The sequence below is a fragment of the Lycorma delicatula genome, chromosome 3 (genome assembly GCF_047948215.1).
Source record: "Lycorma delicatula isolate Av1 chromosome 3, ASM4794821v1, whole genome shotgun sequence".
NCBI lineage: Eukaryota > Metazoa > Arthropoda > Insecta > Hemiptera > Fulgoridae > Lycorma > Lycorma delicatula.
In genome coordinates this window covers 226593327-226619932 of record NC_134457.1, presented here as the reverse complement: position 1 = coordinate 226619932, position 26606 = coordinate 226593327, and the positions used below count along the sequence as shown (strand labels likewise).

The following is a 26606-nucleotide window of genomic DNA, read 5'->3' as shown; positions in this document are numbered from 1 at the left end:
TAAGTAAAAATATGCATTGTAATAAAAAACAGGTCACTGCCAGGTCACTTTTGGTCAGTTTTGCCAGGTCACTGCAATAACCTCATTGCAGTGGATAGAAAAAGGCAGAACCTTACATAAGCAGGTCCTACCTAACAAAAAATGTAGACGACTATTCTCTGGTCAAATGGATGAGAATGTACAATAACCTAATAATAGTACAACTAAGTAAAAATATGCATTGTAATAAAAAACAGACCTCTCCAAATGATTGTAACATAAAATCATTCAAAACAACATGGCCTGTATCCCTCCATAATCAATGTAATGAGAAAAATCAAAAACTGCAGATTTGCAGTAGAAAAAGCGGAAAGAATTTATATTTCCTGTAGATCTACAGGCTTAATAGTAAAAGTGTTAATTTTAAGACTACCTATTTCAAGAAAGCATTCAAAATAAACAAATACAGATACAAATATTATGTATGTACCAAAGGACCTTTATTTTTACTTACATCAGATGGTATAAAAAGCTTATACCAGCTTTTTAATTATAAAAAGCTATCAAAAAAAAAAAATCATAGATTTAACTCCTAGATTATTTTTAAATAAACTGAAGAAAAACTTTCATCTGACTGAGAAAAAAACTAAGAAAAAATACTTATAACCAAACCCCCCCCCCCTCGATGATCAGACTGCACTGTAATAAAACATAGACCTCTCCAAGTACTATATTGTAATATATAAAATCATTAAAAATAACCTGCCCTGCATCTCTCCATAATTAATGCAATGAGAAATATCAAAGACTACAGAAATGGAGTAGAAAAAGTGGGAAGGATTCATATTCATGCTTTCCTGCAGGCTTAGCAGCAAAAGTGGTAATTTAAAGACTACCTATTTCAAGAAAGTGTTAATAAAAAGATATCCATAAACATCAGTCTTTAAAACAAAACAAGAGTAAAACCTACAAAACAAGTTTATTTATAAATTAATTAACAACAGATCTTTTACATCTATCTATTTCATCTTCTACCCTTTGTTCTAAAGCATTTGATTATTAATAAAATTAAGAAACAAGGCCAAATCTTAGGGAGTGCAAAAATGTGGTAAAACGCTCTAGCTTCAAGTAAAAAGTTTGAAATCATCTAAGATAAAATTTAACTATTTTTATATATGGTATATGTAGCAACCAAAATAAAATCTTAATTAATACTACATACTTGTTTACAGATGTCAATACTCTGATTCCATTTTTTTTCGTCTCTTGAATGCACTTGAGCTACAGCTAATAGCGTGTCAATAATACTCTTAAATTTTGGATCTGGATTATACTTCTTAGCAGCTTTAGCACATATTTCAGCATCATAATAACAAAGTAATTTCAGATGAGCTTTGCTAAGCATACACTGAGCATGCCAAGAACTGCTGTCTTTAGTAATACCTGTTAATGTACAAAGAATAAATCAATATAAATCTATTTTTTGGTGAAAAACAGTCTTGTCAACAACATTCAAAATTTTTAAGTTATCGTGTACAAGAAATCTTTTTCATTTCATTTAATGCTTAAAGCTACAGGATAGAATAAAAAAAACAACTGTGTCGAAGATACAATTCCTATGCAGATTCTTGACAATACTACTGTCGATAGACTTATATTTTTATCGCTTTAACTTTTTTAATTTGAGACATATCAAATAAGCCTTTTGAATCTCCTGAATTTTTCTTTAGATAACAGCAGATAATGTATATTTTACAATTAAAAAGTATGCATTACATAAAAAAGATTTGTTTGCTGAGTTACATCTTTTTAAAATACAATGTCATTAATGACTAATATAAGGACACAAAATTATGTTATGCTAAATTAAAATTTTGAAAGGCTGTAATTATTGAATAAAATTCTAGTATTGTTAATAGTTGCATTCGCGGAATTATAGCAAAATACATTTATAACTTTATAATGGTCTATTGCAGTGATTCTCAACCTTTATAAGGGGTAGATAAAAAAAGATGGATTAGATAAAACAGCAACCTAAGTACAGGAAGATCTTATTTGCCCATAGGTTAACCATCAGAACCCAAGAAATAAAATAACTTATCACAAGCAATTGCCCGCCCAGAACCCCTTAGAGTTCGAGTTCTAATTACTGGAATATTACTCTCCCTGAAATAGTCACAGTACTTTGCTATTTCTGTGAGTTTCAAGCTAAATAATTCTCACTGTATTTGTGTAGCAAAAAAAAAAAAATTTAATAATAACAGATATCTTGAGACTGGACTTAATTTATCCCATAATCACTTTTAACGGTCTTAAGCAATTTCATTTCAACAAAATTATCTAATTCCCTTATACCTGCATCATACTGCCATCATAAGCCACATCTATACTGCTTTTGACTTTATGTTAACATAAAAAGCACAAAAATTTTTTTTTTAAATATGGCTTATTAACTCTAATAACTAAACTAAAACCTTTTTAAAAATAAACTGAAATATCTATAAATGCACAACTTGTTTAGTTTGATCCATTTTATGTCTAGTTACAGGAATGTTCTTTTTTTTATATTTTGCTGTTATTTCCCAAAACTGCTATTATATAGTGTATAATATTGTTACACTATGCTGTATTATGATAGAATAGTTTAAAAAAAAATAAATATGGATCTTCATTGCCTGTAGGGTGTATCATATTTTTTTTTTTTTTAAGCCAATTCTGTTACTATCTATTATATCAGTCACGAGCTTGGTTCTGATTCCTGATGATAAACATAGATTCCACTGTTGCTTACTTATTTTAAAATAACAGTAACAACGGCACATTAACAGTTGGTGATAAGCAATACATTCAGATCTAACTACTGCTTAGATTAGGTATTTATCTATTATTAATTAGACATTTGTCCATGTGAGATAATGCTCTTATGAATGAATATGCTCTTCAAGAGCATATTGTAAAAATTTTAAATCATAATTTTCATAAATATGAATACTTGCTTATTAACTTTTTTCATTTGCTTCCATCTACTGAAAATAATTGAATGTAATGAACAAATAACTGATACTCTACTAATATTTAATGCACCAGTTCTGCTGATACAGCCCTAAGTTTTACCATTAAGTGCTACCAATTCTACCATATTTTGCAGTAACCTTGCTGCCACATAAGTTACGATCAATCATCAAAATTTTGCAATGTCTACAAAAACTTTTCATAAAAACAATTTCTTTTTTCAGTTTTTAGATAAGAAATACATCATAAATGAAACAATGAAAGCTAAAACATATCCCAAAATAATATGATTTCCTTAGGAAATAAACAATGATTATTAAAAATATATATATCGCTTATAAATCTCAGAATCGGTAAATTGAAACTTCCAAATGAGTTTTTGTTGAAAATTCCATATAATGTTATGGACTTTTTTAATTACATAAAAAATACAAGGTAAAATGTTTAAATTAAAATTTTGAAACAAAAACAAGAATGCTGCTTTGAAATTCCCTATATAATTTTTAAAAATGTTGTAAATTTATTTGATATTTTTATAATTTTAAAATTTGTGAGGGTTGAACATTCAACAGTGAGAATTGATTAATAACAACAAGTCATACAATTACTATGTGGATGTGACCACATTTCCTGTATGGCCACAGTTAACAGTGCCCATTTTAACATGGTTAACCACGTAAAAAACCATGCATTAAATAAAAATTTTATGGGAATCAGTTTCTTAACATCAATTAAAGCGTACTCCAAATAAATCAAGTTTGGTTTATAACAACATGGAAAAACGGGAACACAAGCATAAAGCTGCAGACTACTACTGTACTACCACGATAACAGGAAAAAGAAATCTGGGTAACCAAGGAAACAATGTAGGGAATATGAGAATACCACAAAAAGCCTCAAGTTTATCCTACAAATAAAAGAATACACTTAAGTAGAAAAATGAATAATAAGGAATATTCATCAACACATTTACTGATTTTTGTGGCAACTATATGAAATTTTTTCTTAAGTATCTGGGGTCGTCCAATTATATAAAGATGAAGAAGAAATGAGGCAACAAAATCTTACTTCTCACACGTAGGAGGAATCAAAAAACTTATTCTTATGAAAGATCCTTGACAAAAATTTAGCAGATTATTCACCTTTTGAAATTAAAAGTAAATCAAAATAAAATGTGTACAAAGAATTTTATAGCAAATTTCTTGTTTATAAAAAAGGGCAAAATGTAGCTACAACATCTAAGTATCTGTAATATGTTTCCTTTTATTTGATTTTAATGTTTACACAAATAGTAGAAAAAATTCTCAATTTGTTTCAGTAACAAATCTCATGCTTAATGAAAAGAAAAATAAGTTTTCTACATGTAAAATTTTATATTAAAAAACAAAAGATTTAGGCTGATTTTTAGAAAGAAATGTTCTAATATTTAACAATTCCATATTTTAATGCCTCAAAAAAAGTAACACATAATATGAGTCATGACTACTGTCTGTTTAAAAATTAAGTACTTTTCATGTTTAACAAAAACGTCAGTGACATTATATTAACTTACTATTTTATTTTTATTTTTTAGCAAACTTAACCAACTATTACTCTGAGAAATGTAACTTTTGATTTCATCTTCTTCTTCTGCTGTTTTATTTTCGTTCACAATTTGATCATTATCTCATTTTGTTTCTTTCTTCTGTCCAAATGTATCCTGATTTCTTTTAGGTTTTCTTATCCCTAAAAATTTGTTACTTTTTTAAAAGTTTTCCTATTCAGTATTTCTTCAATTTTATTTCCTTTCTTCCAGGTTTTGTTTGACATCTGTTTTCCATTTTGGTTTAGTTTTTTTTAGCGGTCAAAGATTCTTTTTATCAACCTTTATGGAATCATTCTAATGTAGTACCTATAAAAACAGATTCTCTTTTTCCTTACCGTATCTGATAATTTTTCTGTTTCCTTATAAGTTTGATGACTCCTGAGTTTTTCATTCATTTTCAATTTTTCTTAATTCAAGAATCCTTCTTTCTTTTTTCCATCTCTTCCAGAACCTTATTCAAAGTCAGGCATGCAGCTGCGTAGACTTTATAATCTGAGAGTTGTAATGCCAAATTTTGGATTTTACTGAAAGAGCTTCTGTTTTTTTTTAGATTATTAGTTACATTTCCATTTTTCTTGATCTTACTGTGTTCCCTTCTTTAATTAAACTTAATGGGCTAAATGATTTTGCTTAAATACTTATATTTCTTAACTGGATTTTTCCTTATTTGTTTGCTGTTTCCTGAGTTTTTAAAGTTAATCATGTTTTCTCAAAAGATATAAACTATCCTCTTTTTTGCCTCTACTTCTTTTAATGTGATCTTCTGAATTATCATATTTTTTTCATTTTCTGCCAGTAAAACCAAATCATCTACAAAGGCTAAATAGTCTGCAGTTTAATTGTACTTTTGTAATCCAATCTTACTTGTAACCTAGGTTACAAGTAACCTTGGTTAAATTCTAGAATTTAACCAAGAATTTCTGACCTTTTCCTCCACTCCTTCATAATCTTCTTGAGAACACGAGTTTAAAAACATTGGTGAAAGTTCACCACCTTACTTCATTCCTGTTTTAATTCTGAATAATTTTAGATTTAGTTTCTATTCAAATTCATTTTATGATTTCCCTTATTCTCCTGTCAACACCAAATTCCTCTAGATCTTAAATAATACTTTCCCGTCAAGAGTCATGCTTTTTTAAAATTCACTGATGTTATTTAGTTTCAGACTTTCAAGTCTAAAAGTAATAATATTACTTTCAGATTGCAATTTGTTAAGCACGTTAACTTCCCTTTCTGAAATCCTCTACTTTCCAATTTTTAGTTCAACCTGTTGTTACAGTGTGTTCAAAAGAACTACATAGAGAACCTTGTAAGTTACAGGCAATCCTTCTTTAGATGTTAACCTCTTTCTTGTGTAAACTGAAGCAACAGATCTTTCCAATCTTCTGGAATCTTATCTTCAAACCAAATTTTTCTCAACTTCTCAATCAGTTTTTCTAATATCTCCCCATCCACATTCTAGCTATTAGCATGTTTTCACTTTGATTTCTTACTTTTTTAATTTTCTTACGATATATTGAATTTCCTGCTTGTCTGAAGGATTAGCCAGGTTAGTGGAAGTAGGTTTTATCATATCAAATTTGTATTTTGGTTCTTCAGAGTTTAGTAGATTCTGAAACTTTCGATAATTCCACAGTTTTCTTCACTGTTTAGTACAATTTCTCCATTTTATTTCTTGAAGCACAGACTTGGTGGTTGGTATTTTGAAAGTCAATTTAAAAGATTTAAAAAAGGTTTCTGGTGTTGTTTATTCTAGTCACTCTGTGTTAACTGATTTTGCCTGTACTTTTTGTATCTTACAACCTAGGCTGTTTTGCTTTCTCTGTCATCTGAGGTAATGTTCTTATTTTGCGATCAAATACTATTTTTTTCAAGTTTTAATTTATTTGTCAAGTTGATCTCCACAAACTTCATTCCAGCACCAATGATTTTTTGTTCACCTGTTTGCCATGACTTCAATTTACTGGTTCTGTGATTTTGTCTTGTAAATTCTCTGAATTTAGGTTTTTCTATTCTAACCCACTGGGTTGATCTAGTGGTAAACGCTTCTTTACAAATCAGCTGATTTTGAAGTCGAAAGTTCCAGTGTTCAAGTCCTAGTAAAGACAGTTACTTTTATACAGATTTGAATACTAGATCATGGATACCAGTGTGGTATCTTTGGTGGTTGAGTTTCAATTAACCACACATCTCAGAAATAGTCGGTCTGAGACTGTACAAGACTTCACACTTCATTTACACTCATACATATCATCCTCTGAAGTAATACCTGATGGTAATTCCTGGAGGCTAAACAGGAAAAAAGAAAGGTTTTCTATTCTATTGACTAGAGTAAAGAACTTCTCTGTTTTGTTTGAGTTTTCTTCAATCTGTTCTGAGAATTATGCTCTCTTTCTGTTTTGGAATGACTTTTATGATAGACCTTGCTCATATAATGTCTCGATATTTGTGAGTTTAATTACTTTTACCTTCATTATTCTTTCCTCCATTTGTAGGAAACTGTTAAGTGATCCATTTGAAATTCTTCAAGGTTTTGGTTGGGAGATCTCCTGGATCTTCGTTTGCATACAATTTTTTTGAAATTTCTGGAAAATAACTCAAAATTGAAGACACTGTACAGGCTAATCAACCTCACACCATTCTTGTCCATTCTAAAATGAGCTTGAAGGTTTTTCACAAGGTCTTTTCTTTTCTGACCTGCATTTTTAAGTCTCAAAAGTAGAATTTTAGCATTTTGTTCTAGAAATTTGTATATTTCTTGTTCAGGAAGTTTCCAGAATTCTTTGACCTTCTCTATGATTTTCTTTTGCTGGGCTGTTTGGGGTAAGGCAGTTGATCAGAGTGTAGTTTTTGTTTCACAACTATTGTCAGAAGAAAAAGCCTTTCAGAAGAGGAGAAGTTTTTGACTACGTTTAAATTTTTTTAACGTTAAATTCCTTTTAAAATGCTGTAATTTTCTGATTCTATTGTATTTTCATCTGTAAATACAGTTTCCAAAATTGCTATAATTAGAATTTGTTCTTCATAAAAAATTTTAGTTAGTATTTTAATTTTCCTACTTTAAGAAGAGAGTTTGTGTTTAAAGTTTCAAAGAATTCTTGTGTTTTGATTAATTTAATTATTGTGTGTTTTCAAGAGGTTCCAATTTCTCTTTGCATGTGATCTGAGATCGCCAGAATCCACTGGCCTTGTTGCACCACTTATGAGATGGTGGATTTCAATTCTTGAGTTATTTTCTTATATATATTAGCAAATTTACCACCTGGCTAACTCCATTATCACAAATATCACAAGCATCTTGAGTTATTTTAAGCTGTTTTTCTTGTTTGGAAAAACAGAATTTATTCTACCTAAAGTTTACAAATAAAACTGAGTCCTAAAGATTACTCTACTCTTGTTAAGTCAGAAATTTCTTTCTTTTTCAACCCAGGATCACCATATGAAGCCATTTTGGTTCTAGTCAGAAGATACTTGAAGAAAATTTTCCTCTCTACATTTTCCATGTCAGAGAATCAGACTCAATTATAAGAAAGATCCCTTATAAAATAAAAAAAAAGAACCAGGGAAGAGAGTCTTTTAAAATCTGACACTCTCGCATAGTGGGAAAAGAATCTAAAAATTATAATTCTATGCTTGGCCCCTCAAGGTTTAACAAATTTTTTTTTTTAAATGAAACAACACATTTATATTGTGTAAATATAAATAAATAATAATGAAAAAATAAGCAATATTAATGTAAGTTAAAAAATACAGCTAGATAACAAAAAAATACAATCACCTGTTTCTAATAGATCTCTGGCATCAGAATACAAAGAATTTCTTATTAATTGTGCAGCTTTAGCTAATAAACCAGAATAAGATGCAGGATTTCCTTTAAGAAGTTCATCACACCAAGGCGTAGTATCACTCTCAACATTACGTATAATATTAGGTTCTTCAATGCTCAGTTCACCAAACATTTTGCAAGCTAATTCCTTTAAATTTAAATCAGATGTTTCAGCAGCACAATCTATGATTTCATTAATTTTTTTAAGACTGTAAAGTATTTCCAATAATTTCTTTTTAGCTTTAACAGGATCCCTTTCAGTGATGACCAAAGCTTCAGATAACTAAAACATACGATTTAAAAAATAATCATACACAAGTACATAAAAATATAAAATATAATTCTAAATTCTATAACGCTTAAAATTCACTTATAATACAATAAAAAATAAACAGCAGGAAAATGTATACAAACATATTTTTTATGAAGCTATTTTAGCAAGTCAATAGTTAGGTGGGTTACATAACTTGGAACACAAGTGGGTTAGAATTGTTCTACAGTAGATATCTGAAGGGATCAAGCATCCCAGTAGAAGGCGACTATATCATATAGGCCAGACTAAAGAAACATGTAAATTAGTGAATAGAAGTGAATAGGAGTTAATAGTTTAGTTTTATCCATAACCAATTTATTATTAGCAGTAAAAAAAAAAAACTGCTTTATAAGAGTGATATCAGTTTTTCTATGTTCATTACAATAATAAGAGATAGTAACACAAAAAACATGAAATAGACAAAATTTTAATTGCAACTTCTATTTCTATCCTGAGAAAGACTTATACAGACTAAAATAAAAAAAAAATTGCATTGCAGCAATAAAATCTTTTCAATTACTGTACTAAGCTCAACAAAAAGTTCATGAAAGTGTACAAAATTGGAAAAAATATAGAAAAGTTGAAGGACTAAAGACAACCTCAGCGATTCATTTCCAATTTTAAGTTAAGTTGATTGGAATAACTCTGAAAGAAAATGAATGTGAATTCATTGTAATAATGAATGCAAATTGGAATAAGAATGTGTTATTAGAATTTATATAAGTTGAATTAGAATCTTCTGAACAATTAATTAGACTTCATTATTACTAATAATAATTTATACAGAACTGATATAAATTTCCGGAATTTACGAAGTGTGTTCAAAAAGTAATGAGAATTTTGAAATTTCACTGGATGTATTAGTCAGATTCTCTGCATTTTTTCACTGTTGTATTAGTAAACACGTCTGAAAAGTATCTGTAAATTTTTAGCCATACTGGATGTTTAGTCTGTTGTAAGCTGTCAAAAGGATAACACATGTTTTGGTACAATCAAAGATTTTTTATTTTTATAAATAATTGATCAGAGAATTTGTGTTAAATTTTGCTATTAGAATGGATTAAAATGTAGCAATGTTTTAAAAATATTAAATATTACTTTTGGTGAGTCTGCTGTGTGTAAAGCAAGGGTTTATGAGTAGTATAAGCATTTCCAAGAAGATCGTGAATACCTTCCTTCAACTCAAAATGCTTATCCTTCAACTTAAAATGCTCTTTGAAGAAGAGCGTTTGAAGAAGACAAATGCCCTGGGTGCCCCAGAACATCAACAAACGATGAAAACATGGAAAAAGTAAAAGAAATGATTATGAATCATCACCGAATCACAATCAGAGAAGTAGCTGATGATGTTGGGATATCAACTGGGTCATGCCATGTAATTTTTTCAGATATTTTGGGTATGAAACGTGACAGCAAAATTTGTTCCAAAATTGTTGAATTTTGAACCAAAACAATGGCGAATGGAAGTTGCTCAGGAGTTGCTAAATGAAGTCAACAACAATGAAGAACTACTGAAACATGTCACAACAGGTAATGAAACATGGGTTTACAGATATCATGTCAAAACTAAGGCTCAATCATTCCAGTGGAGGCTTTCTGGATCAAGACCGAAAAAAGCTCGACAAGTACGGTCGAATGTGAAGGTTATGCTCACAGTGTTCTTCGATTTTAACGGCATAGTGCATGATGAGTTCTTGTCACAAGTTCAAACAATCAACGAGTATTACATAATGCCGTTTGCATGAAGCAATCTGAAAAAAACACCCAGATGTGGCGAAACAATTCATGGCTTTTGCACCACAATAATGCGCCTGCTCACAATTCATGGTTTGTTCATCAATTTTTAGCAAAAACAACACTGTAATGATACCCCAGCCACCATATTTGCCAGACATGGCCCCGTATGACTTTTTTTCTATTTCCAAAGATAAAGATAACCTTAAAGGGCCATCGTTTTACAAGCATAGATGAGATTGAAAGTAAATAGCTGAAAGAGCTAAACACTATTCCAAAGATTGAGTTCCAGAAGTGTTTCGGGGATTGAAAAAAGCACTGGAATAAGTATATATCTATCTAATGGGGACCTATTTTGAAGGGGATAACATTATTGTAGACAAATAAATAAAATTCTTTCCAAAAAACAAAAATTCTCGTACTTTATGAACACACCTCATACACCAGTAAGGTGATCAACAGAACAAGTTGATTATATTTTTATCAACACAGTAGTAAGTGGATATATATTTTTAACTTATATATGTACATTATATACACATTTTTATGACAAATTTATTTTTAAATTAAATTTCATAAAATTTTATTAAAATTAATTTTAATTCAAGCATTATTGCCAATAATTTATTTACATAAGCAATAAAGGTTAAAATTATAAAGAATATTTTGATATATAAACAATAAAATGCTTAGAGTGTAATGAAGTAATATGAGATTATATTACTTCGTTACGTATTACATTGATGAAATATACAAATCTTTGATAAAATGTTTTAAGAGTTTAAAGTGATATTCTAGTAAAACTGTTACAAGGCAGGACCAATTTAGTCTGCCTGGTAGACTCAAGCAATTATGGGTCATAGCAGTAGGGATATATTTTTAATCCTTAAGAAAAAAATTAACTTTTCTGTTTTTTATTAATTAAATTTATATTAAAAAAATATAGAAACTGTAAGTTTCTATAAAAAATAACACCTTAGTTGTTTTTATTTGTATATTGTTACAACTCATTCTTTTCCAGCAAACCTCTGCAATTATTAAGCAAAATGATCTGTAAAAAGTAATTCATTGTTTATAAGGTTAACTAAAAATCTGTTTAATATGTAAAGGCTTATTTTGGAAAATCTTTAATAGTTACTTTTTTTAAATAAGTTTTCACAATAACAGTAAAGGAATTATTATGAATAATCTAAAAGTTTCCTCTAGAAATTTATTCTAAAATTAATACCCAGATGAAATAATGGAATGAACAATATGCACAAATGGTTATGCATATTGACAGTTGTCAACAACACACTTTCTTAGTGTTGTTCTATGCCTCATTTTATTGTAAACAGCATTGACTGTAAAATTAGCATTATTATTGATTTTATAGTTTGGCATAATTTTAGGGTTTTTCACAATTATACACTGCATTATTTCAATTTCCAATTACGTATATCAGTTGGTTTTGTGTGTTATCAATGCAAGTTATATTTGAAATATTTGTATTTAAATCATATATCCACTGTAAATCACAGTCCCACACCTAACACTTACAATTTTTTTTTTTCCAGTAACAAAAGAAGAATTGCCCACCAATTACAGATATCATAGTGTATTTTTTTTATGAGAATGAATTTTGTAGGATGTCAAAATGTCAACCAAGACTGAAGATTTAAACCCAGAACCTTCCAGGTAAGGGGCAGAGATGCTATCACTTTGATAGAGATCGACGGAGTAACATTATAATAATTATAAACTAATTTTTAACTTATAATTTACTTACAGGTTTTAACTGCTACCCTGTACAATACCAAAAATAATATTAGAATAATTTTCAAGCCCAAAGTATGTAAATTTACACAAACTAAGCACAGCAAAGCATACTCTTTTTTGGCATAACCATTGTCTATAAATTGTAAGTTTATGAACCCAATATCCATGTTGCTTAATATATATATTTCTGGTATAACAATATTTCTTGGATAATATTTGGTAAATTCACAACAACCTAACCTACTCTAACATTAGATTTTATCACAGCAGATGTTTACTAAGATTCTTTTATATTAGTAAAGTGTAAAACAAATAAAATTATTATACTCAATATTGTCATATGTTACGATGTGTTATTAGTTTTGTGCCTCGATATCAGTGAAAAACATAACAAAATGTTCATGTATATTACATAATTTTATTATAACGTAAAAAAATAAATATAAATAAACAAACACGAGAGCATAAATAAATAATGCAAAATAAAAAAAAAATACACTTAACATTAATGTCATAGACTGATGTTCAATCAAGTGAATTATGTAATGTTCTTATGTAAATATCTGTGAGTGGTACCAAGGTAAATAGAAAAATTAAAAGGTAGAATGAATTGCATAAATAAAAAAAAAAAAACGAATCTGAAATGGAGGTTAATCACTTATTTTCTATACAATAGTATTATAAAATAATAAAAAAATAAACACTCTGAACAAAGATAAAATAAATATGAATTCATTGTAAAATGCTAAAAATAAAAAAATAAAATTTACTTCATATTAACAGAAAGAGAAGAAATAAAAAACTAACATAAAAGGATGCAGCTAAAAGTAAGTCAGCAGTGAAATTACATAATATAATATTTATATTATGCACTGCAACCAAACAAAAATCAGAATACTTTTCATAATTATTTTAAACATGCCACTGCCACAACTTAAAAAAACATTAAAATAATAATAAAGCTTTCATAAGTTTGTTATTGTTTACACACAGTTCACTCATATCAGAAATAATCATCTGTTTTCATTTACACAGAAATATAGATTTAAATGTTTTGGTATTTTATATTATAATAGACAACTAAGTTTATTAAACTTAATTTTTCAAATTAACTAAAAAATTCAATAAATAAAATGTTTTTACAACTTATTTATAGAAAATTATAATTTTTTAACTGATATTTATTTTTACAGTATATGTTTATACATTTTTAAGCCAAACAAAATCAATATTTTTAGCTTGATGATTACAAGATAAGATATGTTATATGGATAAAATCAGCCAAGTTAAAAGAACAGATTTGTTACTAAACTTTACAATATTTTACAGTACAAACAATATTGTAATAATAATGCTATTAAGTTTAAAAAATAAAAAAAGAATTACAAAGAAAGAAAAAAATATTTATATAAACAAAAATTATAATTTCAAGTACAATATTGTAATTGCATATCACATGAATACATACCATCAAGTGTCAGACTACACACACTACACTACATTGTATTTTGTATATGATAAAAAACTCACTACAATTAATAAATTATTTAAAATTTGACTATTAGAAGAAAGTATCAAATTTAAATTGGCTACAACCTATAAAAGAGAATTTAAAAAAGCATTGAGAAAGAATAGTAAACTTATTTTCTGAAAAATTAAAGTTTACATTTTTAGTACACTTTTCAAGTTTTATTTTCTAAAAAGTATATTTTGTATGTCTCACTCTATGAATCATGAGACCTTGCTGATGATGTGGGAGCTTGAGTGCTCAGTGATATAGAGTAGCTGGATCGAAGGTGCAACCATATCAGAGAGGTATCTGTTGAAAGCCAGACTAAGGAATGATTCCTGAAAGAGGGCAGGCAGCAGCTCTTTTGTTAAGGGCGTAGGTCAGGATGACTTAAATGGCCATATCAACATTACTCAATATTCCGAGTACTGCGCAGCTGAAAGCAATGGAAAACTACAGCTGCTTTTTTTCCAAGAAAATGTAACTCTCTGCATTTTCATGTAACAAAGATGGAGGCACCTTCCTTGCTAAAATATTTTGATGGTAAACAGATCCCCTGTTCGGATCTCTGGGTGGGGACTACTAAAGAAGGGGTCACCAGAAAATTAAATAAATAACATCATACGAGTCAGAGCATGGAATGTTAGAAGTCTAAAAAAGGTTGGTAGGTTAGAAAATTTAAAAGAGGGAAATAGGCAGATTAAATGTAGATGTAGTAGGAATTAGCGAGGTTCGGTGTGAAGAGGAAAACGACTTTTGGTCATGTGATTTTAGCATAATTAACTCAGCTTCAAATAAAGGGCAGGCAGGAGTAGGTTTCATGATGAACGAGAAGATATAGAAGAGAGCAAAGTATTTCAAAATGCATAGTGACAGAATCATTGTAATAAGGATAAAATCAAAACCTAAGTTGACAACGATTGTTAACACCTATATGCCTAAAAGTGCCCATGATGTTGATGAGGTAGAGTGTGTATACAAAGAAATTGATGAAGCAATTAAACACATAAAAGGGGATGAAAATTGAATAATAGTTGGAGATTGGAATGCTAGTATTGGAAAAGACAAGGAAGGAAAAATTGTCAGTGAATATGGGCTGGGCAAAAGGAATGAAAGAGGGGACCAAGTTATGGAGTTTTGCATGAAGTATAATATAGTAATTGTCATCACCCAGTTTAAAAATCATAATAGAATAATATACACATGGAGAAAGCCAGGTGATACTGCAAGGTATCAGATAGAATGTATCATGGTTAAAGATTTAGAAATCAACTCGTTGACTGCAAAGTTTACCCTGGAGCAGACATGGGTAGCAACCATAACTTAGTGATAATAAAATGTAGACTGGGATTTAGAAACCTGAAGAAAAGGTGTCAGATGAACCAGTGGAATTTAGAGAAGCTTGAGGAAAAGGAGGTAAAGAAGTTTTTTGAGGAAGACATCGCAAGAGGTCTGAGTAAAAAAGTTAAGGTAAAAAATGTAGAAGAAGAATGGGAGAATGTTGAAAAGGAAATTCTTAAATCAGCAGAAGCAAACTTAGGCGAAACAAAGAGAACTGGTAGAAAACCTTGGATTTCAGACGATAGATAGGCACTAGATAAGGAATCTTGGAGAGCTGCATCAAACCAGTCAAAATAACGACAAAAAAAATTTTGTATGTTGCATGAATGAAAAAAAATCATTCACAAGAAACCTGATCTGTGAACCAAGTTAAACAAAGACTGTTAGAGCACACCTGTCCACCAAATAGTTACTTGTAAAAAACTAAAATTTCCGCCATCTCTAATTACAAAAAGAGCTTGGAGAAATAAGGTGCCAACCAACACAATTTATTTTGAAAAACCTTATACTAATGCATTTTTAGTTTTAAATAATATTAAGCAATACTTAAAAAAAAAAAGATCTGTATCAACTACACGAAGCGAAAATTGTGAGCAAGTTTTTAATTTGATACTTTCTTCTAAGTCAGATTTTAAATCTTATTAATCATACTGAGTTTTTTATCATGTATAAAATACATGGATGAGGTCTTGTAATTTGACATGATGGTACGTATGAGGTCTAGTAATTTGCTCGATGGTTTGTATTAATGTTGGATGCAAATACAATATTGACCTAGACATATAATTTTTTTTTTATAGAAATGTTTTTCTCTTTTACAAAACTTGAGTCAACACTAATAACCCAATAATTTGTCTTACGTTTGGTTAAAAAATAAAAGACAGTTTTCTTTCAAATTAACTTAATAAAAAAAACAGTCAAGAGAAATAAAAATAATGAATATTTTAGATTTAATTTTCAGACAATACTAGTTACTATTGTTTACTGTATTTTAGTATATCACAATCGAATCCATTCACTTTTTCTTGAACATTTCCATACAATGGTTTTATAAAAATTATGATATGGAGGAAGAATCAAGTTCAAAAGAAAGAGTATATCATGAATAGAAGAGCACTCTTTATATCATGAAAGGTATATTGTGAATATATGCTAAGTGAGTTTGTTATTGCTATTAGTAAGTTCTTTTTAGATGATGCATACTGTTGTTCTTTATTTCTATAGTTCTTTTGTTTGTTTCTTTTTACCAGAGATAACATAGCATTAACTTCTTTCTGCCTGCTACAACAATCTTAAATTGGAGTTACATCAACTGGTAGAGAGATATAGCTTCAGTCTGAAACAAAAGAAATTACTGTACTATACATTTTATTGTGGAAAAATATATCGCAGAGCAGTGTAGTCACTGATTTTACAGTAAATTAAATAAGTGAAATACTCTAACATTTTTCATCAATATCCAATACAGCTTTACACTGTATTCAGTTACAGTTTACATGATGTTATAGTATAGGCTGTGTTGAATAATTCAATTACAGATATTTTTATCCTAAAATTTTTGATGTATCTAATATCAACAAGAGTTATTAAATACATAACATTAAAGATCAACAACAGATTAATTCACTATTAAAAATTAATACTATAAATAAAAGTAATTAAAAAAAGGTATTACTGTCTGACAGAAACAGGTTTAACATACAACTAATTACAAACAATTCAAAATAGTTTCACTCACCTGTGATTCATTTTCTTCATTAAATGATGATTTACGAGCATAATCTAGAACAGCGTCACTTGAAAAAACATTGTCATTACTGAGTAAATTTAATATACAATAAACTCACTATTTCTATATAAATTGTTGTCAGTGGTAGTGGATCTTAATAAGATTAGCTACTTCTTACTTAAACAGTTGTTATTCTAAGTGGAAAAACATATATTTAATATATGAATCGGGACAGGATTAACAATAAATTTTTTATTAAAGATTAAAAATGTTAGTGTAGAGAATTACAATTTGTAATAATAACCTCAATTATTATAATAGCGTGAATTTATTTTTCCTCAAGTTATACATAGACTCACTCAGCCAAGTATTTTATTTAAGATAATGAGTGAATGCTTATAATGACATTTAAATTAATCCTCTCAAACACAGATGCCTCTTCCAGCAACTTGGACCACCCCAGACAAGCAAATCTGAGTTTCCCTGTAATTTTTATATTGCCGTTTGACAGATGAGCTTTATAATATTTAAATACATTTTTTAAGTTCATCTCATTTTTTCACATATATTTATTTCACATTTCAATTTGCTATGTTAGATTGTAATTAATTACTAAAATAAAGAATGGAATTTTTTTTTGAAATTGTTAGTATGGTGTAATATATTTTTATCATCGCAAGAGGTATGAGTAAAAAGATAAAGTAGAAAATGTAGAAGAAGAATGGGAGAATGTTAAAAAGGAAATTCTTAAATCAGCAGAAGCAAACTTAGGCGAAACAAAGAGAACTGGTAAAAAACCTTGGATTTCAGACAATATATTGCAGATGAACATAGAAAATAAAAGAATGCTAGTAATGAAGAAAGTAAAAGGAACTATAGACAATTAAGAATTACTATAAATAGGAAGTGCAAACTAGCGAAAGAAGAGTGTATTAAAGAAAAGTGTTCAGAAGTAGAATGAGAAATGAACATTGGTAAAAAAGACGGAGCATATAGGAAAGTTAAGGAAAATTTTAGGGTACATAAATTAAAATCTAATAATGTGTTAAACAAAGATGGTACACTGATTTATAATAAGAAAGGCAAAGTCGATAGGTGGGTGGAATATATTGAAGTTATATGGAGGAAATGAATTAGAAAATGGGGTTATAGAGGAAGAAGAAGTCGAAGAGGATGAAAGGGGAGAAATAATACTGAGATCTGAATTTAAGAAAGCATTAAGATTTGAATAGCAGAAAGGCTCCTGGAATAGACAGAATACCTGCAGAATTACTGCTCAGTGCAGGTGAGGAAGCAATAGATATATTATACAAACTGTGTGAAATATTTACGAAAAAGGGGAAGTTCTGAGACTTCAAAAAGAGTGTAATAGTCATGATATCAAAAAAATCAGGAGCAGATAAATGTGAAGAATACAAAACAATTTGCTTAACTAGTCATGCATCAAAAATCTTAACTAGAATTCTATACAGAAGAATTGAGCAGAGAGTGGAAGAAGTATTAAGAGAAGACCAGTTTAGTTTCAGGAAAATTATAGGGACAAGGGAAGCAATTTTAGTGCTCAGATTAATAGTAGATGGAAGATTAAAGAAAAACAAACCAACATACTTGGCATTTATAGACCTAGAAAAGGCATTCAATAACATAGACTGGAATAAAATGTTCAGCATTTAAAAAAAAAAATTAGGGTTCAAGTACAGAGATAGAAGAACAACTGCTAACGTTTACAGGAACCAAACAGCAACAATAATAATTGAAGAACAAGAAAGAAGCCGTAATAAAAAAAGGAGTCTGACAAGGATGTTCCTAATCCCTGTTACCTTTTTAATCTTTACATAGAACTAGCAGTTAATGATGTTAAAGAACAATTTAGATCTAGAGTAAAAGTACAAGGTAAAAAGATAAAAGATGCTACGATTTGTTGATGGTATAGTAATTCTAGTAGAGTGTAAAAAAGATTTAGGGGAAACAATGAACGTCACGAATGAAGTCCTACACAAGAACTACCGCATGAAAATAAATAAGAACAAAACGAAAGTAATGAAATGTAGTAGAAATAATGAAGATGGACCACTGAATTTGAAAATAGGAAGAAAAAAGATTATGGGGGTAGAAGAATTTTGTTATTTGGGAAGTAGAATTACTAAAGATGGACGAACCAGGAGCGATATAAAATGCCGAATAACACAGGCGAAACGAACTTTCAGTCAGTAATATAATTTGGTTACATCAAAAATTAATTTAAATGTCAGGAAAACATTTTTTGAAAGTATATGTTTGGAACGTCGCTTTATATGGAAGTGAAACTTGGATGATCGGAGGACCTGAGAAGAAAAGATTAGAAGCTTTTGAAATGCGGTGCTATAGGAGAAAGTTAAAAATCAGGTGGGTGGGTAAAGTGACAAATGAAGAGGTGTTGCGGCAAATCGATGAAGAAAGAAGCATTTGGAAAAATATAGTTAAAAGAAGAGACAGACTTATAGGCTACATATTAAGGCATCCTGAAATAGTCACTTTAATATTGGAGGGTCAGATAGAAGGAAAAAATTATGTAGGCAGGCAACGTTTGGAATATGTAAAAAAAAGTTGTTAGGGATGCGGGATGTAGGGAGTATACCGACTAGGTATAAACGACTAGCACTAGATAGGAAATCTTGGAGAGCTGCATCAAATCAGTCAAATGCTGAAGACAAAGAAAAAGTCATCATGAGTTTGAAATAAACAAAATATAAAGAATCCCATTGTTGAAAAAATAAAATCTCTACTGTATTAAATAAATTTTTCTCAAAATTTTCCTTTCACTTTAATAATTAGCCAACAAAATAACTATATTATATTTACACTAACAAAGAGAGATTAATAATAAACCTTAATAAACAATAATCATTAAATGTTTTTGGGAGAGCTAAAAACGCTTTTGCATTATCATTGCCTGGGACAAACATATTGTAACAAAAAAAAAATTAAAACCAGACCAAAACTAAATAATAAAAAGAAAAAATTACAGCCAAACCTATCAGTAAAACCTCACTTAAAATTACGTCACAAAAGCAAACAAAAAATATAAAATTTAGACAAATTCAAATAAAATATAATGAAATCCGAAAGGAGTGTAAAAGGGCCCTTTTTGGATAACAAGTGAATAAAATAAAAATGGTCTCAGCATCAAAACAAAATATACACACAAATTAAAAAAAATTAAATCATTTTTATTTATCACACGATTAAACAAAAACAATTGTTGGTTTCAGATAGTAAAATAATATTAAATTCTATTAAGTATATTGACACTTTGTAAAATTACAACATATCCAGTTTAAAACTTCCTTAGTATTGCCCAGAATACAGCAAATGTTTTTTGGCAATTTAAATTTACCAAGAAGGTGCAAGACTGCATAACATATGCAATCCACAATGATATGGTGTACAGTCAAGCAGGAATTACATTGTACATAGAGGGATGCATTTTCTGATGACATCAGATATCATATGTCATTAGCTCTGGTATGTCCTAACCGCAACTGAAGAATCCCAAGGCAGCACAGCATCCTTAATGTGTCAGAGTTTATCTGCTGTTAACAGTTCAGTCACCTACCACATTGCTTGAAGAGTTGTTTTACAAAATTAATAAAACTAGCAGTAATAACATGATGATGACTAAATGCATCTTTAGCATCAGAATCTATGGAGATCCAACAGAGAAACTCACTTGTGTTGTGATGGTTCAACTCAGCAACTGCATTATAAATTTCACTGATGGATTTCTAGAATACAAATTTTCTAAAGCTTGGAGTGTACTGCAAGAGTCACTACAAATAAGGACATGAGTGTACTTTGGATTAATGATATTCAAAGCTTTATTGATGGCGTACAGTTCAGCAGTGAAGACACTTGCAGTACTAGGCAGACCGAACATATAGGTTCTGTCATTAATGACAAATTCCCACCCAATGGTTTCATTCTGTTTCGATCTATCTCTGTATACTATTCTGGTTTTGTCTTTGAGAGAAATTCATAAAAAAATTTGTTGAATTATGTTAGGTGATATTGATTTTTTATTACATATGGTAAGATCAAAATTAAATTTTATGGGGTTGAGTGTCCATGGAGGATATGAACAGGAATAGGTTGGGCAAATAGAAGGTGTATCGAAATTTAAAAGGTACATAAGTATTGAGTATGAACACCCATTGGTGCTGTACAACATGGATCGTCTTTATACCACTGGAATAAAAGAATCTCGCAGCGAGAGACGACTATATATTTTGTTTTCTCAGACAAAAAGGTGAAGCCAGAGACTATGGACCAAGCTTCAAGGTGAGATATAGTATCTTGCAGTAGTACCTCAGCTATGACTGCTGAAGGGACATGATATTCTTAGTAAAATCATCGATAAATAAAGAACATGAAATAGGTGGCTGCATACATTTAATAATATTGTTAATGACTGTAACAAGGTGGCACTTAATACACTTCCTTGAGGCACTCCGTTGTCCAAGGAGACACTATCCAACAAAGCCTCCAACACAAACATGGAAAGTTCAGTGATTTAAGAAACTTAATAAAGGTAAGCAAACTCCTAATAATATTGCCCTTGACTCCTCATTCTTTAAGGGTGTCTAGAAATAGTATGTTGCCAGGCCATGATTGCCTTATATCAAAGAAGATAGCAAAGGAAGGCGTTGGTGGAGCAGGAAAGTGTTTTGAATAGCTATTTCTAATGACACTACATGGTCAACTGAAAATCGTCCTTGGCAGAAACCACACTGTTCTGGAAATAAAAACAATATGTCTCTCTAAATACAAAGTCAGCCTGCAGTTCACCATTCTCTCCATTACTCTGCATAGAATGCTTGTCAAGGAGATAGGATGGTAGCCTGAGGAGATGCTTTGCCTTTACCAGGTTTAGGTACTGGTATGAAAATGGTTTCCAACCAGACGGGTGGGAAGACTTGTGCAGAGAACAAATCATTATAAATATACAGTAGTTGTTGTAGTGGCAAATTGCAAAGGTATGAGAGCATATTGAGAAGACTGTTGTCAGGACCAGGGAAGGTGGGGGGTGACACATAAGTGTTTAGTACATGTGACAACTCATTGAATACAAAGGGAGTATTTAATTCACTGACCGAATCACCAACATTTAATGATACTATTTCCATGTATCTTATATCTGAAATTCATTATTACATGATGAAGTGGAGTCCCCAAACAAAAACCAATCTGCAAAGTTAGATGCGACTGCAGAAGATGACATAGCAGTTCTCCATCATGAATAAATCCAACAGTAGAATGTTTCTGCACGAAGCTTCTTCCATATATTAGAGTTATGAGTAGTGTATGAGGTTTCTACCTAACTTGTCCATGACTTTTTCCTAGCTTCTAATAACACCCAAGAGCATCCCCCACTCTAGCCTTATGATACAAATTCAGATGTTCATCTGTAGGTCTGCAGTTAAATTTACACAGGACCTGCAGTTGTTTCCTTATCGCACTTTGGCAATTATCATTCAACCAAGGAACAGAAGGGCATCTAGGGTTTGCAGATGTTTATGGAATGTATCTACTAGCATTATTGAGGATCAGGGAGATAAAAAAGATAAGTTGATCCTGGGCATCTGCACTACTGTGATGGGAAGGCTGTTATGGTAACTGTTCCAATTTGCTTCTTCAACAAGCCATCTCTTTTGTTCACAAAGTGGTCGACACCAAAAGCAATAATAATTGGTCTATGGTCACTGCCGTCAAAATCGTTACAAACAGACCAATTAAGACAGGGACTTGGTGAGCACAAGGAGAGGTCGATGTTGGACAATGTATCAGATGATAATGACATAAATGTGCATGACCCATCATTCAGCAGACAGAGGTTCAAGTCTTACTCTGTTCATCATATTTCCTTGAAAGGAGCAGACTGATGAGCTCCATTTAAATACGGTGGTCGGCATTAAAAGTTTACTACTATTAATGATGGTGATGGAATTTATGTGAGGAAATTTGATACACATAGAGAATTGAACTTTGGTGAGATATAAATTGCAGATATGTATTTGAAGGGGATAGAGATTTTATAGTAACAGCAGAGATGAGAGTAGCAAGTGGTATCCTTGTAGATATCTTGTCCCACATGAAGATAGCAACCCCTTCACTCTCTCTACTGTCTACAAGACAGTCTTATCTCTTATAGAAATAGCCCCTGATTGACACTGCATGTTGATGCAAAAAGTGCATTTCTTGGAAGCACATTATTAAAGGTTCTTGTGTATATATAATTACTCTACAACATAACATCATAAAAACACATCTTCAATGCAAGACCAAAGACCTCAAATGTTCCAATAGATAATATTCATCAATAAAGGTATCTAGAGATATAAAATTACATATATACATACACACACAAATTATATAAATATATATATATATATATATATATATATATATATATATAAAATTAAATGTATGTGGTTCATTTTAGAATTTTTAATTTTAGTAAACTCTGATGCCCTGGATCACACTCACGTGTGTTCTATATATCTAATGTGATAATGTGTAAATCTAATTAAGGAAATACAGAGAAGAAATTAGGAAAGCTCAGCATTTGCCCATTAATTCAAAAATGTCAATTCAAATTTGATTTTCATTAATCAGACAAAGAAAATTACTCAGAATCTTTAAAGAAAAAGCACCTTTTAATGTCCATCCCCACAAAAAAAAAAAAAAAAAAAAAAAAAAAAAAATAGTTTTTATTGTATCTGATAACAACCCCTTAAAAATTATTTTTTTTGTTTTTTAACTAAATGAACTAAACATGACCAATTCATATGATGGAATTTATCTGCATGAAAATCATGTTTACACCGCATGTTTCAGTTGTGACAATCCATTTATCAGGAAAGACAATCCCATCAACAGATTAAAATTGAGTAGCTCAGAAACATATTGAAACAAACTAAATTAACTGTAACTACACTTACAGGGAAAAATTCCAAGTTACAACTTGGTGATTGCTTGACAATTACTGCAAGTATGTTTAGCTACACACATCAAGGAAGGGCAGACCACAAAAATTTTACATAACAGCCACCATAGCTTGGTAGAACACGCTCAATATATAGTTTGGTCACCTAACCGTAATAAATAAGTACAAGTCAACAGAAATATCTAATTGGGCAGTCCCATCTTTTCAGTCACCCTACAGAATCTAGCATAATTCTTCAATATTTTAACAACTAACATCAAGGCTGGGGCTTGATTGACACAAATTAAAGACTGAGCAGACCATGATACTAGTTCAAAATGCCAAATGAAGGGGACTTTCCATTTCTAAGATGGAATAAAGATTACAACCATGATTTGTTTCTTATCTTCAGATTTACACAAACAAGTTCATCTTATGAAAATGTCTTTCCTAACAGGCAACCTTACTGTACATTACATATTAAAACTTAAGATTAAAAATTATCCTGAAGTGAGAAGGAATTTTGGTGAAAACTTACTGGGAATATATATTTTCCATATTTAACATAACTGTAACAGGAATCCTGTTAAAAATAGTGAACTACACAGGTTGTTCATTACAAGTATAGTGGTAGAGTTATATCATTCAAAAAAGTTTCAGGAAATAATATATCCCTGAACAAGGACAAACTGTGAAACAAATAGATTTCACACATTATAATAAGAAAGCTTGTTTCACTGTTGTATAAACTGGTTGTGCTATAGATAATACCAAATTTGAAACAACAATAAACCTGACAAGATAGCTTCTCATTTGCTTATGAAGACAAGGATACAACCAAACAAACCATTAAAAAAAAGTTAAAATGTTATCTGGCACACTTGTGCTTCATTTCAAGCTGTTTTACTATTAAGATGTTTTTCATCTTTGCATTGCTGAATTTTTTACAAAGTCTAAACTTACTGAGACCATCGAGTCCATAAAGTCTTCCAGAACATTGAGACTAGATATTTTACTTGACTTCTTCCTGCACTGTGGTTTCAGGAGTACCATAAGATAGATTAGTTTTAATGAATTACTGCTGTCAGCATTTTCCTCCACCATGAAAGCAAGTAAAAGTACTTGCCTTAAAAAAATCAGCTAAATCAAGTATTGCAGCAAAATCCTATTACGTTTCTTAGTAATGTATACAAATTATTTGAAACGCTTATCGAGCAGGAACCAATTGTAATCCTAAGTATCCAGTCATTCAGCTGACTTCATGCCTAGACAAAGCTGGAAAGATCAAGAATGAAAATATTTTGATAAGGAATAAATATACAGCCATATTCACTGATTTTACTGCTGTTTGTGACATTACTCGGAAAAAGAACTTTTACTTCAACCAACAAAAATTATTCCTTATGCAACTAATATTCACATTATAACACTATAAACCAGATCCTCCATGACAGATACATAATTTATTTTTTATCTAAGTGAGGGAAGTAGTTGGAAAAAGTAATCAGATGGCCTCCCTCAGCTCAATGTTGGTGACATTTATTTTTATGATAATATTATAGATTTCTCTCAAAAAAGTTCAGAAAAGTTTGTTAATGCTGATGATACTGCCTTGCACTACTACCATTGCAACGAATTTCTCAAACTGAAAAGATCAAATCTGATTTGGATACATTGGACAAGTACTTCAAAAGGCGACAGCTATAACAAACCAACTAAAATTACAGCAATGTTTCACTTTTGTAATCAATTATCAACTGCACATTGTATTCAAAATCCACAATTTAATCCTTTAAGACTCAAAGATATCTTTGGATAACACAGTTTTTATAGGGCACCATTGGATTTCAGAGTAAATTTGTGAATCCAATATTTTAAAGAAAATAAAACCGAATCAAAATATTTTGTATAGATTGCTAAGAAAAAATTTTCTATTATTAGAGAAAATGTAAACTACCACAAAATTGTTTCTTCAAATTTAATAATAAACTAGTTTTTTATATTAATATTATATAAATGTGATAGCATTTTGTTTAAATAAAATGGGTTGACTGCCAAATTAAAATATAATTTTATTACATTAATATTCACAACTACATTAATAGTTTATGTTCACTGGATATTTATTTTATAAAAATCTGATGTGGACATCACATAACTTCCTTGTACGCCTATTAAATTACATACACACATTTTTTGCTGCAGTTCATTTGAAAGTGAGATATGATCCTCCAATTCTTTAATAAAGTTACACAATTGCTGAAATATTAGTTTTTTTATTAAAATCAAATATTTATACAATTATTAATTCAACAATCTTACATGAAATATTAGGATACAGTAAAAGTGCCTTATTACTTGTATTACTAGATCAGCATTATTTGTACCCTGGTGAGTTGTTGATTAACAAAAGTTTCAGATTTCTGGTGTTTCATATAAATAAAAGTTAATAATTAAACTATACCATTCAGTGAACTCCTGCATACTGGTTAAATTTGTTAATTTTGACCTTACGGTGAAAAATATTCAGTTTTTAATATTGGATTATTTGGTGAATAATCAAAAATGAAAAAAAGCAATCATTCTTGAAAAAGAAATATAACATGAAGAAATATATCTCAAAAAAACAAAAAGATGAATATGAAGAGGAAGAAAATGTTAAGAACAAGGGAAGAATAAAAAGATTAAGAAGATTATAAATACAAAGAGGAAGAAAATGTTAAAACCAAAGAAAGAATAAAAAGGAAAAAAATGTTACAAACAAAAGTAAATAAAGAGAAAGAAAATGTAATAAACAAAGAAAGAATAAAAACATTAAGAGAAATGATAAATATAAAGTGGAAGAGAATGTTTAAACC

The 26606-nt window shown here is 29.9% G+C and overlaps 2 protein-coding genes across 3 annotated transcripts in view; both read right to left on the bottom strand.

The window, feature by feature from the left end:
* Positions 1-1341, bottom strand: part of LOC142321322 (uncharacterized) — a 132665-nt gene extending 131324 nt beyond the window's left edge. Inside the window, exon 1 of the mRNA XM_075359314.1 lies at positions 1202-1341. The gene's annotated coding sequence lies outside the window, so the exon portion shown is untranslated. The remainder of the gene's footprint in view (positions 1-1201) is intronic.
* A 7321-nt stretch (positions 1342-8662) lies between these two features.
* Positions 8663-26606, bottom strand: part of LOC142322489 (superkiller complex protein 3-like) — a 39296-nt gene continuing 21352 nt past the window's right edge. Inside the window, exons 4-5 of one of the 2 annotated variants that reach the window (XM_075361628.1) lie at positions 16306-16394; positions 8663-8685 (exon numbers count right to left, since the gene is read on the bottom strand). In XM_075361628.1, coding sequence (XP_075217743.1) covers positions 16362-16394 — 33 coding nt within the window. In that variant the 3' untranslated portion in view covers positions 8663-8685; positions 16306-16361. Of the gene's footprint in view, positions 8686-16305; positions 16395-25800; positions 26008-26606 lie in introns of those variants that run through there. The other variant, XM_075361627.1, reaches the window with a different exon arrangement.